This window comes from Polypterus senegalus, chromosome 14 (genome assembly GCF_016835505.1).
Source record: "Polypterus senegalus isolate Bchr_013 chromosome 14, ASM1683550v1, whole genome shotgun sequence".
NCBI classification, from domain to species: Eukaryota; Metazoa; Chordata; class Cladistia; order Polypteriformes; family Polypteridae; genus Polypterus; species Polypterus senegalus.
The window spans coordinates 93,913,665-93,929,503 of NC_053167.1; the positions used below are offsets into that span (position 1 = coordinate 93,913,665).

Consider the following 15,839-nt stretch of genomic DNA (forward strand, 5'->3'; position numbering starts at 1 on the left):
GCTGTAGCCATTCTCATACTCTCATAAAATATGCATTAGTGTTTTTAGCCTGTTTAATCAAAGACCTGTTTTGTGTGTTGTTGCAAACTTTTAGTACACTCAACAGTTTGTTGCGACTCAATCTCCAGCAGGGTGGCTTGTTCTTGATGTGTGTTTGCTGGAGCATATCACTCAGATTATTTTGATGCCTTTAATCAACAACATCTTTTTGTACTTTTCCATTTGCCTTCTAAATTATTTCTGCATATATACACACTCTCTTGGTACCTGTCTCACTAATTCCAATGCTTTTGCCTGCACGTATGATGCTGTCTCATATGGGGCAGTCAACTTTACACAAATTGAACATACCGATCTACCATTAATGGTTGTTTAATATAATTTCTTATTAATGTCTTCAGAGGCCATCAAGAAAGGCACTTGTATTACTTATATAATGCCACAATTTGGTGAATGAAATTTGCATTATCTATTGTACCTACAATACTGCTGGTCTGGTTTTTCTTTTGTGCTGCAGAAAACTGTCAAATTTTTTGCATTACACCAGAATAACCAACAGAGTGAGCCTTATGTGCTATATTGGGTTTCTGCTTTGTGTGTATGCATCTTCAAAACCTAAAACTTTTTTTAATGTTCCACAGGATGGTATACGAAGATATCGTGAAGCTAATGCACGGAAGAAAATCCGTCTTGACCGGTATGAGTTTTACATTCATTTCTGAAAATAAATAATAAAAATGAATTTTAGAAAGATTGATTTACCCTCTTGCACTATAGAGATCCTATAAAGTAAATATTAACTTGTTGATGTCTCCTAAGAGCATATTAGATTTCTTTAGAATCTTCTACAAAAAAATTGAAATTGGGGAAGCGTGTGATAGGAGTGGAATGGTGCAAGTATTCTGTAGTTAAATTTAAAACTGAAAGGGTAGCACAGTTTTGACCAAAGGATAAATAAAGCAGATTTAAAGCTGAATATTAGTTGGGAATCACCTTGTACAGACTGTGGAATATTGGCTCGTGACAGGGAAATTAGTGGCCTGTTTTAAATTAATAATCGTGCCCCAAGAAGGTGCGGGCTCCAGTCAGGTGCAGGTGTGCATGAGTGTATTTTGCTCTGCGGTTAATTGGGGAACTAGATCACTGCACTGCTTCCACATGTGGAGACAGCCGGTTCAGTCAGACACCTCGATGATGCTGCTGCGAATGGAGCGGCTCCTCGCTTCTGTACCCAGTTAGGAAGCAGAGGATAAAGGAGCCTGCATGGGACAGAAGGAGGGGAGAGTCGAGCGGAAAGGAAAATAGAAGAACAGAGGTTAAAGCGAGGAATGGAGAGAATCGGGAGGGTGTGAGAGAGAGCCAGTGCAGATGGGAGGAAGCAGGCAGACTCGAAGGTGAGCCCCAGGGAAGGAGCGTATGGCTGGCATTTAGGAGGGGTTTGAAGCAACCAGGTAGCAGGTGTGGTCATTGTGCTTAGGTTGTGCTATTGTTGGGAGGAGCCAGCAATTGGCAGTGGTGGGAGGACAACATGCTCTCGTGAGGTAGGAACCAGGTATTGGCAGTGGTGCGAACAGAGCAGGGCTTGACGGCTCCCTGTGGAATGCCGTGGAATTGGTGTTGGGGACATGGGCTTTTGTAAAATGTTGTCTATGGCTGTTGGATGGACATCTCTCCGTGTTGCAGACCCCAATCAGGGAGAGACTAAAGTTTTTAAAGGGAAGCACTGCAGACTTGAGTTTAAATGAGTTTCCTGCCTGTGTGTGGGTGTGGTGTGTTTTTTTTTTTTTTTTAAAACCTTGATTCAATTAATTTATTTAACGCTTGTTTGTAACCTCCACCAGCACCTTTAATTTTATGGATTATTTATTTAAGAAAATTGTACCACACTTTGGAATACTGCTTAGTTTTGACTGTTTATAATAAAAGAACTGGAGCACTTACACACCTTCCGATTACTGGGGGTAACTGAAATGCATCATCACACGGACATGTTATATATTTATAAAACACAAAGGATTCTTCCCAACAGTAAGAAAACAATTGTCTTATTTCATAACATGATTTTTGAGTTTTTTCTCAGATACATTAGTTGCTTACTCTTGGTGTGATTGTGTGCATTCAATTTGTTTTCTAACTTGAATACTAAGAAATCAAAGTACAGCGATCCCTCACTATATCGCGCTTCGACTTTCGCAGCTTTACTCCATCGCAGATTTTAAATGTAAGCATATCTAAATATCATGGGTTTTTCGCTGGTTCACGGATTTCTTCAGACAGTGGGTGTTTTAATTTATGGTACACGCTTCCTCAGTTTGTTTGCCCAGTTGATTTCACACAAGGGACGCTATTAATGGATGGCTTAGAAGCTACCCAATCAGAGCATGTATTACGTATTAACTAAAACTCCTCAATGATATACGATATGCTTCCCGCGCAGTGCTTGATTGTTTGCTTCTCTCTCTCTCTCTCTCTCTCTCTCTCTCTCTCTCTCTCTCTGACATTCTCTGCGCCTGACGGAGGGGGTGTGAGCAGAGGGGCTGTTTGCACAGAGGCTGTTTGCCTAGAGGATATGGACGCTCCTCTAAAAAATGCCGCTTTATCGCGGTCTTCGGCATACTTAAAAGCCCAAAAGCACGTATTGATTTTTTGATTGTTTGCTTCTCTCTCTCTCTCTCTCTCTCTCTCTCTCTCTCTCTCTCTCTCTCTCTGACATTCTCTGCTCCTGACACGCATTCCTTTGAAGAGAAGATATATTTGCATTCTTAATTGTGAGAAAGTTTAAACTTTTGACTAAAGGGTGTTATTTCATGTTTAGAGGGCTCTAATAATCTTAACAGTGTGGGAGAGTTTATAAGGGCTTAAAATATATAAAAATAACCATACAAACATATGGTTTCTACTACGCGGTTTTTCATCTATCACAGGGGTTCTGGAACGCAACCCCCGCGATCAAGGAGGGATTACTGTATAAGTGCATTATACACTCTTAAAAAATCTTTACATCAACTTGGAGCACAGTTAGAACATGAAAACTACACACTGGCAGTGATCAAGCTGGGATTTCAGTACAGGATTTTTCTTGAACAAACTTTGAGATTGCTAAAGTGTCAGAGAAAATGTTCTTGGAATGATGATTAGGGGTCATTGTAAAACAGGAAGATGTCTGGTATGAACTAGTCTCATCCATCTTTTACCAAATCCAAACATTGGTCAGAAATGTTACAGGTCATGTCACAGTTGCAACCAAGCTAAACTCTTAAATTCTTGGGTGTTTTCTCAAATGGTTGTGGCACAAAATCCAGATGTATTTGTTAAAATTTTTCCCCTTTTATTACCTAAACTATTTTTTTTTCTTTATCATAGCACTAGGCTCTTGGGGTGTGGGGTTTTTTTTTTTTTTTAAACCTAAAATTTCTGACAAAGGTTTATGTATGTATTCCACTGTCTTCATTTGGCTAATTTGCTAATTGCATCTTGGGTTGTCCTTGACAGTCTCTAAACTGAGTGTTATTGCCATTTCCTAAAATAAACAAATATTTCTGATTTTGTCATCCTGGCCCTAATCTTTATTTCCTTTTCTAAGGATTTGAAAAAATGCATTGCATTGCGGACCAATTACAAAACTTGTCAACCAACTGTTTTTTTTTTTTTTGGGCAACTGCAGTGTGGATTTCAAAAGCCTCTTAGCACTGAAACCCCTTTAGTCTAAGCACTGAATAATCTGCTGTTGAAATGTGATAGTGGAACTTGTTTTGTTCTGCTTTTGCCGGATCTCTCAGCTGCATTCAACACCATTAATCATTAGATTTTTCTGCATCACTTGGTCTCTTGTGCAGGAATATCTGGCACCACTTTGAAATGGTTTACCTCTTACTTGTCAAATCTTGGTTAGTATATGGCTGTGATTTAAACCTGTAACTATACTTTTGCTTACTTGCATTTAGGGAACATCATTTGAACTTTTCCTTTTTAGTTTCACTGCTGCTAAAATACTAATCCACATTTTTATTCACTCTCATGGATTATTGTAATGTTTTATCTAGTGGTGTGCTAAAAAGAACCCTATGTAATTTTTCAAGTGGTGCAGAATTCAGCTGTGCCTTTTTTACTTATAATAAGATGCATTCAAGCATAACCCTGGTTTTATGCCATTTAATTTGGCTTCCACTTGAAAACGCTTTCAGTTAAAATTTTGTCTTTAAATTTCAAAGCACAGCACTGTCTCCTTCATGTTTTATAATGCATAGTTTTCACAGTATAGTGTACTGTACTTATACCAGAATATTTTTAATCTTGGACGTTATAGCAGCATCTAACATCATCCATAGTAGAGTCTTTTGTCATCCTGCAGTCATATTTCTCACTTCTTCTTTCTGGCAAAAGGTATTGACTGTTGGTACTCGCACTAGTATTCTTAGATTAAGGGACAGATTCTGTCCACAGGTCTTAAAATTACTGGACAATCAATCTTAATAACATACTGTAACACTGTAATATATGTATGTGTGTGTATGTGTGTGTATGTATATCAAGCAAATACTCACAAATATACATTATATTGTCCATATTTGTATGAAATTAAATACATATGCAGCACATATTGCAATTTTTGGGTCTTTTGTTGGTATTGTGTTAATGTTGTTGTGTGAATTTCATTGTAATACATTGTACACTTTGTACACATTACAAACTTAAACTTGAAATTAATATTTTGAATTAATAGGATAAAATACTATGAATAACTGTAATCTGTGTACAAGTTAAATAATTTGCTAATGGGCTTTGAAGATTATTTACTATGCTTTTTTTTTCCTTTAGAAAGTATATTGTTTCATGTAAACAAACTGAAGTGCCTTTGTCTGTTCCCTGGGACCCTAGTAATCAGGTAACATAGACTTTTAAACATTTGAAAGTGACAATCATGCTGGGAACAGTCATTTTGCGTGTCTAAATTACAATAAGCATCTTTATTATGAAAATGAGGCTTGGATTATAGAATTAAGACTTTGGTTGTTTTTAGCTTAATTTGCAGAGCACAGGAATGTGCAGACAGCATGGAAAAATATTAATGTGTTTAGTTATTTGTCTCTAAATATGTACATTGCGCAGTCCCTCCCACTTAAGGGTGAATAAAACCTTATCCAGACTTTGTTCTGTTTCAAAAGATTAATGGTTTACTTTGATCAAATAGATTTTTATTTAGTCATTGTTTTTTTTTCCCCCCCACATTTGAGGTTACATTTTTTTTAGCCGTAAAGGCAGCATGTAAAGTAAATATAAATTGGTACAGGGTAGGTGTGCCTGTTTAATGAAAGCATTCTTCTAAGACCATTTTTTTCCCTCCATACTCACAGCCAAGATACAAGTTCCTTATTTCTGATGACTACTTTTGTTCACATTTTTTGTTTTGTATTTCTTTGGAATATGTTAATGAATTTTGCTAGAGTCAACCGTGTTAAAGAATGCTATTTTATTTACATTTTTGACACTTTACTGACTTTTGTAATGGTTTAATTAGGCACCAGCAGTGGCCAATCAGAATAGAAATCTCATGATGATCACTGATTCATCTGTTGCAAGTTCTCCAGAAATGAACAATACATGTGTTAGGCACACCAGAAGAACTCTGTGGGTCTGATAGACTGCAACATTTTCAGGTTTTTGAATGTTCTGCTATTGTGGATTTTTTTTTAAATCTCAAATTCCATTTCATTACATAAGAGTAAAGGAAATATCTTGTTGGTGTGAATGCTGGAGAAAGTAGCATAGATTTAGTCTGAAGGGGGACAGTTAAATGCTTACATGCCACATATTAAATAACTATATTTAACCAATAATCTAAATAGGTTTAGTGAATTTTTGATTCTTTAGGGTGTCTTTTATTTAATATTTCTTACTTGATACATAATGAAGGTAAAAATGAACACAGACTAATTTCTTCAAGCACTTTTTAGGGCAAACATAAAACAAAGTACTACTGTATAAACAACGTAATCTGTTTAATTCTTAAACTTTTCTTAATCCTTAAGAAAAATCCGCAACATCTTAAACAATTACACTGTAGCCATCAGGTAAGAAAATGGAATATAATTTCCACACCTTTTTAACATCTGTTTAATCTATATTGAATCTACATTAGTAGTACTAATTCTTATGATTTTTTTTTTTAAACAATAAACTAGATAACATTTAGGAGCTGATTTAAGAAATTTGCTTTTAATATTAGTACTGCAAGGTCAAATTGTAGCACTCCCAATACTCATTACTTTAGTAACTGAAAACCTAATGAAACAAATAATTGAACTAATAAGCTGGCCATGAAACCTAAACCAACCAAATTAATGGAAAATTTGTAGTGGAATCGGCACTACATACATTTTTTGTTAGACCCTGATTGAAAGGTGAAGTTTCTGGCAGTTTAAATGCAGGACTTTTACTAGAAACATCATAAATATCTAACTATACTTTTATAACCATTGATCAATTACAAACTGCTTTTACCTTTTTAAAGTCCTTTAAAAATAGCTTGATAACTTCAGTCTTTAAAGTACAGCATGTGTTATTTGAGAAGTTACAATCTTGAGTAGTTGACAAAACTATATTGTTTCAGCTAACATTAACATTCTAATACCTTTTGGTGGAGGAAATGCTATAGTTGTTCTATTTTAAGTAGTTTTGCTAAATACTTTATAAAAGTGAAACATATGCAATACCCCCTGATTAACTGCATGGAACAAGAACCAGCAGTGCCAATGTTACTCCAGGAGATGCATTTGGACAGATTTTATTTTAATGTGAAAAGATTATTAAAAGTGGGGTTTTATTTTTCCATCTATTTCAGGGCTCTGTCTTTTCTAAAAAAAGGTACGCTTTAAAGTTGTCTCTAGAGTATGGCACAAAAAAGATACTGATCAACAGGAAAAAAAACAGTAGGGACTGGCACCCATGTGGATGGGTGAATAGTTAGATAATTTTTTGTTCATTTTCCTAATGTACAGGATTGTGTTGGAATCTGATCATCTGTCAGTAAGTTGGTTTACAAAGCAGGAAGCAAGACTGCATGTGTCACAAGTTTGTTTCAGGGTACACTTGCATACATAAGCATTTTATTCACTCTAGAAAATTGAGAAGCAAAAGTATTTTTCTTTTCTTGGGGATGTGAGGGGAGGTCTGAAACCATACATATAATGATTGATGATGGCCGAATTGGGATTTGTGCCCAGGACTCTGAAGCAGCATTGCTAAACATTTTGCTACCATGCAATCCTATTTCATTTTCTTGTACTTTCTACAATTATATAATTAAATGATATTTATATATTATGAATACAAAATGCTTTTTTATGATGTAAGGAGTAATGATTTTTCTCATTTCATCTTTTAAGTTTGAATGTTTGGTTGGAAATATGAGTTGATTTGAAGACGCTGTGTAATTTATAGCTATGCAATGTATAAAAATTACTTTTCAGCTTTTCTTCTCCCCCCATTTCTCATTATAGGTGTACCTTAGTTACAATAATGTTTCAGCTCTAAAGGTGTTGGCTGCTAAACGAAATTGGGTTCTTAACTCTGAACAAAATAAGGTACAGTGTCTTAATTTTATATATTTTTCCAAACGGGACAACTTAGAAGAATAACTTGATTTCTTTCATTATAGGTTAGCCTGTATACATTGGAAGAGGATAATTTCCTTTTATTTAAAGCAGAAATGACTGTGAACGTGTCCGCTGAACAAGTGTTCTTCTTGCTGTCAGATCTGAGGCGCAGACATGAATGGGATAATCATTACCAGTATGTGCATTGAGATGTTTTGTTTTCTTGATCTTTATTAACAATGCTAATCATAGTATTTTAAGAGATATTTTCTATAGTACTTATAACATTTCCATTACAGTATCTAGTTGAACACAATTAATCCAGAGTAGTTTTGCACAGTTTTTAGTAATATTTTTAATTTTTTAGGAAATGTGACATTATAAACCTTGTTGATGATGATGATATAATTTACCATGTTGTCACCCCATCAACTGGTAAAGGAAGTCTTCCTCAGGACTTTATTTTGCTGGCTTCAAGAAGACGCCCATGTGACAAAGGGTAACATGATATATACAAAAAAAATATGATCTGATTATCTATACATTTTTATCAAATCTGCCTAATTCAGCTTTTTCCTGTTCACCACCTCGCAGTGATCCATATGTAATTGCACTAAGATCAGTTACTCTTCCCACCCATCCTTCCACTGAACATTACACAAGGAGTGAGGTCCTCTGTGCTGGATTTACCATCTGGGAAGAATCAGACTGTATTACTAAGGTGAGAACAGCTTTTGAAAATGATCATTTCTTATTTAATGTTAACTTTATACTAGTGCTGGGCAGTATACCAGTTCATACCAAAAAACGTTTTTTATTATTTTTATGATATGGATTTTTCTTATACCGGAACACTGGTTTAAATAGCCTAAACAACGTTCGGAACGTGGCGCAGCGGGAAACTGTTCAAGTGGGGACCTTTTCACTGCTGCACCACTAAATAGGAATGCAACAGAGTACATGCGTTAATGGAGGTATTGAGTGGTGAAAATGGACAGAGAACATTCCTAAACGGAAGCTGTAGCAGACGATAAAGTTGAACATGATGACACAGAAGAACTTTTGATGAAAAAAGGTGCCTTGTCTGTTATCTGAAGATACTTTGGTTTTAAAAGTTTGGATGTGGACCCTTATGTTCAAATGTGTGAATACTGTTTCTATACTACTGGATAATACTGCAAGCCAAGTTGTACTTGTTTTATTTTTTTTTCTTAATACTGTGTAATAGTGTGACGATGCCAGTCCCATACAGACTCCTTCTTCCCACATAGGAATCTGTTGAACCAACACTGTCGATAGTTATGACCAAGATGAGCTGGGAAATCTATTTGAAGTCAGGAGATGGTGGAAAGTGCTCAAGTGCTTTTTTGTTAAAAACAGTCAAAAGTAAAACCAAAAGTGTCCATTGTGCAGTGTTCAGAAAAATACAGTACCCAAATAAATTGCAAATCCATAAAACCAGTGAAACGTGGGGATAAAATCCATAATAAATAAATCCGTTTAAAATAGAGGTTAAAATGCAGTCTCTCTCCTCACCCGATCGCAGCACACCACCTTCTGTGTCCACAGCTCACCCTTTACGGGCGTTGCTGGCAGGGCCTTTGCAGCATGAACTGCTTTCTGCCAACTCCTGTCTTGGCTGCCGCCACACTGCACAGCCAGACCCTCCGAGATCGGCACACCTCCCATCTTCCTTCGTGCTCACTTAGACACTCCTCAGATCCATTGGAAGGTCTTACATTTCGCTCGCCCCACTCTACACGCTTGGTCAGTGGGATGAACCAGCCCCTAGATCGCCGGAACCCCAGCTCATACTGCCTTCACCTTCCTGATGTCTGTATCATCTCCCATGACTGCCTTTTCCCTTCTTTAACCTCCTTGTGCTCTATCTTTTCTTTTTTGCTTCCCTCTATCCTGCCAGCCCATAAATGTACATCTCCGTGGGCGCAACGCCTTATTCACATGCCACAATAAGCCGATGAAGCAATAGAGAATGATTGGGTGCGCCTTGCCCCAATCACCTCATCAACTCCCTGCGGTCGTGCAATCGCGTTTTGAAGTAATAGTATTACTAGAAGTTGCACTATTATTTATTTTATTGTTATTATTTATTAGTTTAAATATTATGCAGTTTAATGATGGTAAAGTTGTTTAAATAGTCACTTGGTGTCAGTGGACAGAGATTGTTAACATTAACAGAAAGTGTAGTTGGTTTACAAAAAATATTTACTATTTATTCCTTTTCTAAGACATGTTCAGTACAATACAACTTTTGACAAGCACCTCTGGATATTTTATTAAGTTTAAATGCCTCTTTGGATGATTGACAATATGTTGTCAAAATTTTAGTTTAAGTTGTTTGCAAAATTTGTTTAATAAAAAGGTTCTATATTTTTACTGCAACTGTCATGCAATTTAATTCCTTCTTTTTATTAATTGCCAGCCCCTTGAAAACTATCACTTTATGGGGCCTTGCAAACCTGTACTAATACTTGTGTGCACAAATATTGTTTTTTTGTACAATGTACAATTCTCATGATCGTGGAATAGGTTATTCTTAGCCAGTCTACTGCAGAATTGCAGTGAAAAATGTGGTTAACTTGTGCATGGAAAAAAATACAGTTGAATACCGTGATATAGAATTTTGGTCATATTGCCCAGCACTACTTTATACCAAAGTTTTGTTTTTCAATACCTTACGAAGTGTAACTTTCAAACTAGTTTTGTATGTTCTATGGAATGTTTGATAATCCTTTTTTGACTTGCACCTGATGAATGAGTATTTCTGAAAAATGTCTTGAGTTTAATAGACTTCATTATTTTATTTTTTTTCTCGTTTTAAGCAAAATCATGTGCCATCTCATCTTACTTGATACAAGTTCACTAAAAAGGACAATTTGGTTGGATTGGTGCTTATTTCCATTGTTAGTAAATTAAAGTATTTCCATTTTGTGCTCTGGTGCATTAAATGAAGTAAGCAGCTTGTGGGTGTGTGGAAATAAGACTTTAATCATGTGCTTGCTGACCATTTTAATTTTGATAACCTATTTAAACAACAATTGGAGTTTGGAAAACTGGTCTCAGCCAAATAGTATTTCCCTTTTTCTGTAAGTGTTCAGAATTTGATACTAAAAATAGGTGTTACTCTGGTGCAGATATTGTGTCACAGTTGATTTATAGTTTAAACAATTTGTTCTTGAAATTGACATGAGACAAGTAATAAAATGTTGTCTTATAGTGGACCAATTGAATGGCTGGAGTCTTTTTAATAAAAAAAAAAAAAAATACCACTGCTTAAGATTTTAAACGTTATGGCCCACAGATGTTTGTTTCCCTATTTGTAATGTACAATTTATTTTTTGATTCTCTTCACTTTGTTATATTGTACAGTACAATGAAAAGTTTTTGAACATTAGAACACTCTAGACGAGAACAGGCCATTCAGCCCAACAAAGCTCACCAGTCCTATCTACTTATTTATTCCAAAAAAACATCAAGTCGAGTTTTGAAAGTCCCTAACGTCTTACTGTCTACCACACTACTTGGTAACTTATTCCAAGTGTCTATCATTCTTTGTGTAAAGAAAGATTTCCTAATGTTTGTGTGAAATTTACCCTTAAGTTTCCAACTATGTCCCTGTATTCTTGATGAGCTCCTTTTAAAATAAGTCTCAATCCACTGTACTGATTCCCTTCATAATTTAAACACTTCAGTCATGTTACCTCTTAATCTTCTCTTGCTTAAACTGAATAGGCTCAGCTCTTTTAATCTTTCCTCATAATTCAACCCCTGTAGCCAGCCTAGCCATTCTTCTCTGGACCTTTTCTAGCTCTGTTATGTCCTTTTTGTAGCCTGGAGACCAAAACTGCCCCCAGTACTTCAGATGAGGCCTCACCAGTGCATTATAAAGGTTGAGCATAACCTCCTTGGACTTGTACTCCACACATCGCTATATAACCTAACATTCTGTTAGCCTTCTTAATGGCTTCTGAACACTGTCGGAAGTCGATAGCTTAGAGTCCACTATGACTCCTAAATCCTTCTGATAAGGTGTACTCGATTTTCCGACCACTCATTGTGTATTCAAACCTAACATTTTTACTTCCAATGTGTAATACTTTACGCTTACTGACATTAAATTTCATCTGCTACAAATCGTCCCAAGCCTGTATGCTATCCAAGTCCTTCTGTAATGATGTAAGTTTGTTACTAGTGCCACTTATGATGTTTAATTGTGTGTATTTTCTCTTACTACTTAATTATTCTCTATGCTGCATTGCATTTTCTTGTATACATTACATTGCAGGAAATACCACCATGAAGGAAAGGGAGATTCATAAAAAGATCATTCTTCTAAAAATTCCTCAATGTTGTACTCCTACATGGGTGCTGCATGTAGGGACGTCCTGAAAAAGCAGCTGTCTGTCTTATGGTACTGCACATATATTTAAATGCTATATATATATATATATATATATATATATATATATATATATATATATATTCTTGCTTTGTTAGAATATTTGGCAGTTTTCACTCCTGCAAGCCAAAATGCTGCTTATTGACACTTAGAAATGATATGTGATAATAGAAGGGGTTTTCAGAGTCCACTTAGGGAATTTGTAAATCATCACTTGGATCTAAATGCTCCTTGAGTATATGCACAACTTGTCTCTCATGCAAGGCTCTTGTTACCTGATTTCACTATGGATATTCCCCTACAAGATTGGAATTATGAATACTAATTGAGGCAGTAAGCATAGAAGCTAATTATTAGATTCAGCATCTTGTCAAACCCACAATCTTTAATTTTAATTTATCTCACTTTCACTAAAGGACTTTTCTAAAATATAATTCATCTGTTTGCTGTACATTCATTTTTGAAATTCTTATTTCTCTTATCTCTAATTATTATCAATGTTTAAGGTGAATGCATATTTTCATTTTTGTAATCCTCTAATTTTTATTTAGTGCTTCTGTCTGGCTCCATTAAATTTTATTTCCAGTACCCTTAGTATTTTACAAGTTTTGTGAACTTTGAACTTTAGTTAAAAAGATCAGTTTTCTTCTAACCCAACAACAAGATCATTTCCCATACTATATAGTTGGTTATTCCTTGTGCTTTCTGGCAAACTCCAGACAGGTCTACAAATTATTTGTAATTAATGTTACTTTTTAAATCCTGTTACTTGTGTCTGTATTACATTTAATATTGTTTAATATGCGTGATTGCTTTCCCAAGCTTCCTTCAAGTTAACATCCATGAAATACTAAATCATACTTCAGTTAAACATTGCTAATGCTGATACACTTTTTTGAGAAACTGACCTTTGACATTTTTTCTTTTACATTCTACTGCTTGCTGAAGGTCAACAAATCTAACACTAAAATAAGGCAAAAAAAGTTCAGTTTTAAGGGGAAGGTTGACAGCATCTGGTAGCATGAAAGTGGTATTTGGGTAAAAAAGTGTTAAAGAATATAAAGTTAACACTGGAAAAGCCATGATGATTTTCTTCAAGGCAGCAGTGTTGGTAGACATTGTTTACGGATTTAAGCAAAGCTGTTTGATTGTCCTGTGCTTTCCAAAAGAGAATAGGGTAAGGTGTCTGGGACTGTTAAGGGGATCAACAACTGAGTCTTTCAGTACATTATTGCATTACTAATTGATGTGAAGGCAAAATGATTTTTAGGTTAGTCATTTAGTTATTTTACTAGCATTACACATATGTCACACTGCACAGAGATGAATAATCATGTTAAATGGTAAAAAATAGTTCAAACAATAACTGTAAAGCATTAACTAAATTAAAATGATTCAATGAAATTTCCATTCATATTGTGATGGTGTGTTCTATGACTGTCTTTTTTGTAAGATGGGAGTCCTGAAAGCATGTCACCTTTGAGTCTCTGTAGACCTTGTATGATATGGAGTACACTTGTAAATGGCAACTTCAATTTTGCAAGAATTAAAAAGGACATCTTTGCACCAGCCAAACAGTAAATGTCTTAGTTTTTGAAAATAGCTTTATAGTTTGTAACAGATAGTAAAAAGTACAGTGCAATGTTTTATACCTCCAACACACACTATCATACTCAATCGGTTTTATATTAAAGTCACTTGTCTGTGTCGTATTTTAAAACACTATATTACTACTTGACTGTTGTCCCAGTTAAGATCTTTTTGATTTTGTTTAATGTGCTCAAAATTTCCCTTACGGAAATGTAGTATTTTTCATTTTAGGTTGCTGTGGTAATGCTGATGCCCTGCAGTAAAGAGACCAGGGTTCAGGTCCCGGATCCTCCCTGCGTGGAGATACAAGTTCTCCTCATGTTTGTGAGGGTTCTGTGGTTTACACTCACTGTCCAAAGACATGCAGGTTAGGTAGATTGGTAATGCTAAACTGGCCCTGTGAAGGGCTGGTGCCCTGTCCAAGAATTGTTACTGCCTTGCACACAGTTCTTGCTGGGTTAGGTTCCAGCTCCCACGCAACCTTGCTCAGGATTAGGTTGGCTTTGGAAAAAATGGTATTTTAGCTTTTAAATAGGCCAGAACACAGTGACTGGTAATATTTAGGTAAATAGAGCCCTTCTTGCTTCTTTAAGTATTAAGAGATGCCCAATAAAACTGGTGTCTTGACTGTCCTTAACTCACTGTAGTAAAAAAAAAAAATTCTGTGAAATGTTGGAGTACCAAGCAGGAGATTTTAGCACAAGATGTTTTATTTTTGGAAATATTTTAATTCTGAAATTTCTTTTTTTCCCCCCACAGATAAGTTACTATAACCAAGCCACACCAGGGATTCTACCTTACATTGCCACTGACATTGCTGGGCTGTCATCTAGCTTCCACGATATATTTACAGTTTGCAGCAAATTTCTAGAAGAAAACAGAGAAGGAGCATCTGTGACCAACTTATAGACAGTATAAATATATTCTTTATACATATCTGTAAAATCTTACTCCTCAGAGTACAAGAAGTGGAATTTTTTACCTTGGACCATTTGCTTCAAACCATCTACAGACTGTGGAATGACCCACGTCAACTTTGAAGTTAAATATATATTTATATTGTATAGTGGTAAGGTACGAGTGCTTGCCCAATGTATCTACCACCTATACATGTTTTTATTTGTGCATTGGTCACCTGTTTTGCACAATGTAGCACTTAGAAAACCTGTGATAGGAGTATGTTAATAGAGAAGTCATTTATTCATGAATTCTTTCATATTAGCACACTAATTGAAATTCTGCCACTGCTTTAATTTACTTGAATTTTGTCCAGAAGGGGCGGCGTTTGTAAAGTTTGTTTTGCTGGTACCAGTTTTTTGGGAAATATTTACTCTGTTGGTAGGTACTACTCTTTCCATTGTGTTATAGGATAAATATTGCACATAATGTAATATATTGGGCCATGGGCATGTACTGTATAAAAACAACCATGTAATTATAGCACTTATTGGTGGGAAATTTGCTTTGATCAGAAAGAAAATTCGGCATTTAAAACATTTTCTGTATAACTGATTTGATTTTTGGTCATAAATTCCTGTGATTTTAATATGACTTAAGCATCCTATTATCCTTAAACATCTTTCAGTTATTTACCACAGAAGAATGAAATAAAGGTCCAGTTGTAAAGAAGATCTGTTTGCTAGTTTTAATGTTTGGGTTTTTTTTTTAATTTTGCTGATTTTCTGTGAATGTATTTTTTCAGGTGGTGTGACTTCATGGTATCTGTTTTGCAAATTGAAAACCATTTCACAAATAGTTTCTTTAGGTTTATCAATTTATATTGCAGGAAGCATATGGGATGGACTTGCATCCTGGCAGGAAGTTAAGAATATCCCTTACCTGGACAGGAGGCCCTGAGAATAAAGAAAGGCTTCCCTGCCAAAACAGTGAAGATTAGCGCCCGGACAAGGTTGCCTTAGGAGGATGGTTGGATATCCTAGCCAGACATAGTTCCAGTACCTTCCCAAGACGGGAGAAAAGGGAAGGACAGCTAAAGACTGTCGCCGAGGGATATCTAGTTCCCTCAGGCACTAGATGGCAGCAGCACTCCATGACGGCTTCCATTCAGGAACCAGCAGGGAATGTGAAGAGAATTAGTCAGGCAATATAGCTCTACTGGGGACCATGGGTGCTGCAAAGGGGGTGTGCTGTAGGGAGATGCGCTCCCCAATTTATGGGACATCCATATGACCCAGAAGTACATCCATTGGGCAGTTGCCCTGGAACCGGAAATA

General features: G+C 35.9%; 1 protein-coding gene across 2 annotated transcripts in view; it reads left to right on the forward strand.

The window, feature by feature from the left end:
- Window positions 1–14,880, forward strand: part of acot11a (acyl-CoA thioesterase 11a) — a 69,122-nt gene extending 54,242 nt beyond the window's left edge. For both annotated transcript variants that reach the window (XM_039734620.1, XM_039734621.1), the window contains exons 10-16: window positions 642–697; window positions 4,819–4,885; window positions 7,500–7,583; window positions 7,658–7,791; window positions 7,963–8,094; window positions 8,190–8,316; window positions 14,365–14,880. In XM_039734620.1, coding sequence (XP_039590554.1) covers window positions 642–697; window positions 4,819–4,885; window positions 7,500–7,583; window positions 7,658–7,791; window positions 7,963–8,094; window positions 8,190–8,316; window positions 14,365–14,514 — 750 coding nt within the window. In that variant the 3' untranslated portion in view covers window positions 14,515–14,880. The remainder of the gene's footprint in view (window positions 1–641; window positions 698–4,818; window positions 4,886–7,499; window positions 7,584–7,657; window positions 7,792–7,962; window positions 8,095–8,189; window positions 8,317–14,364) is intronic.
- The last annotated feature ends 959 nt before the right edge of the window (window positions 14,881–15,839 follow it).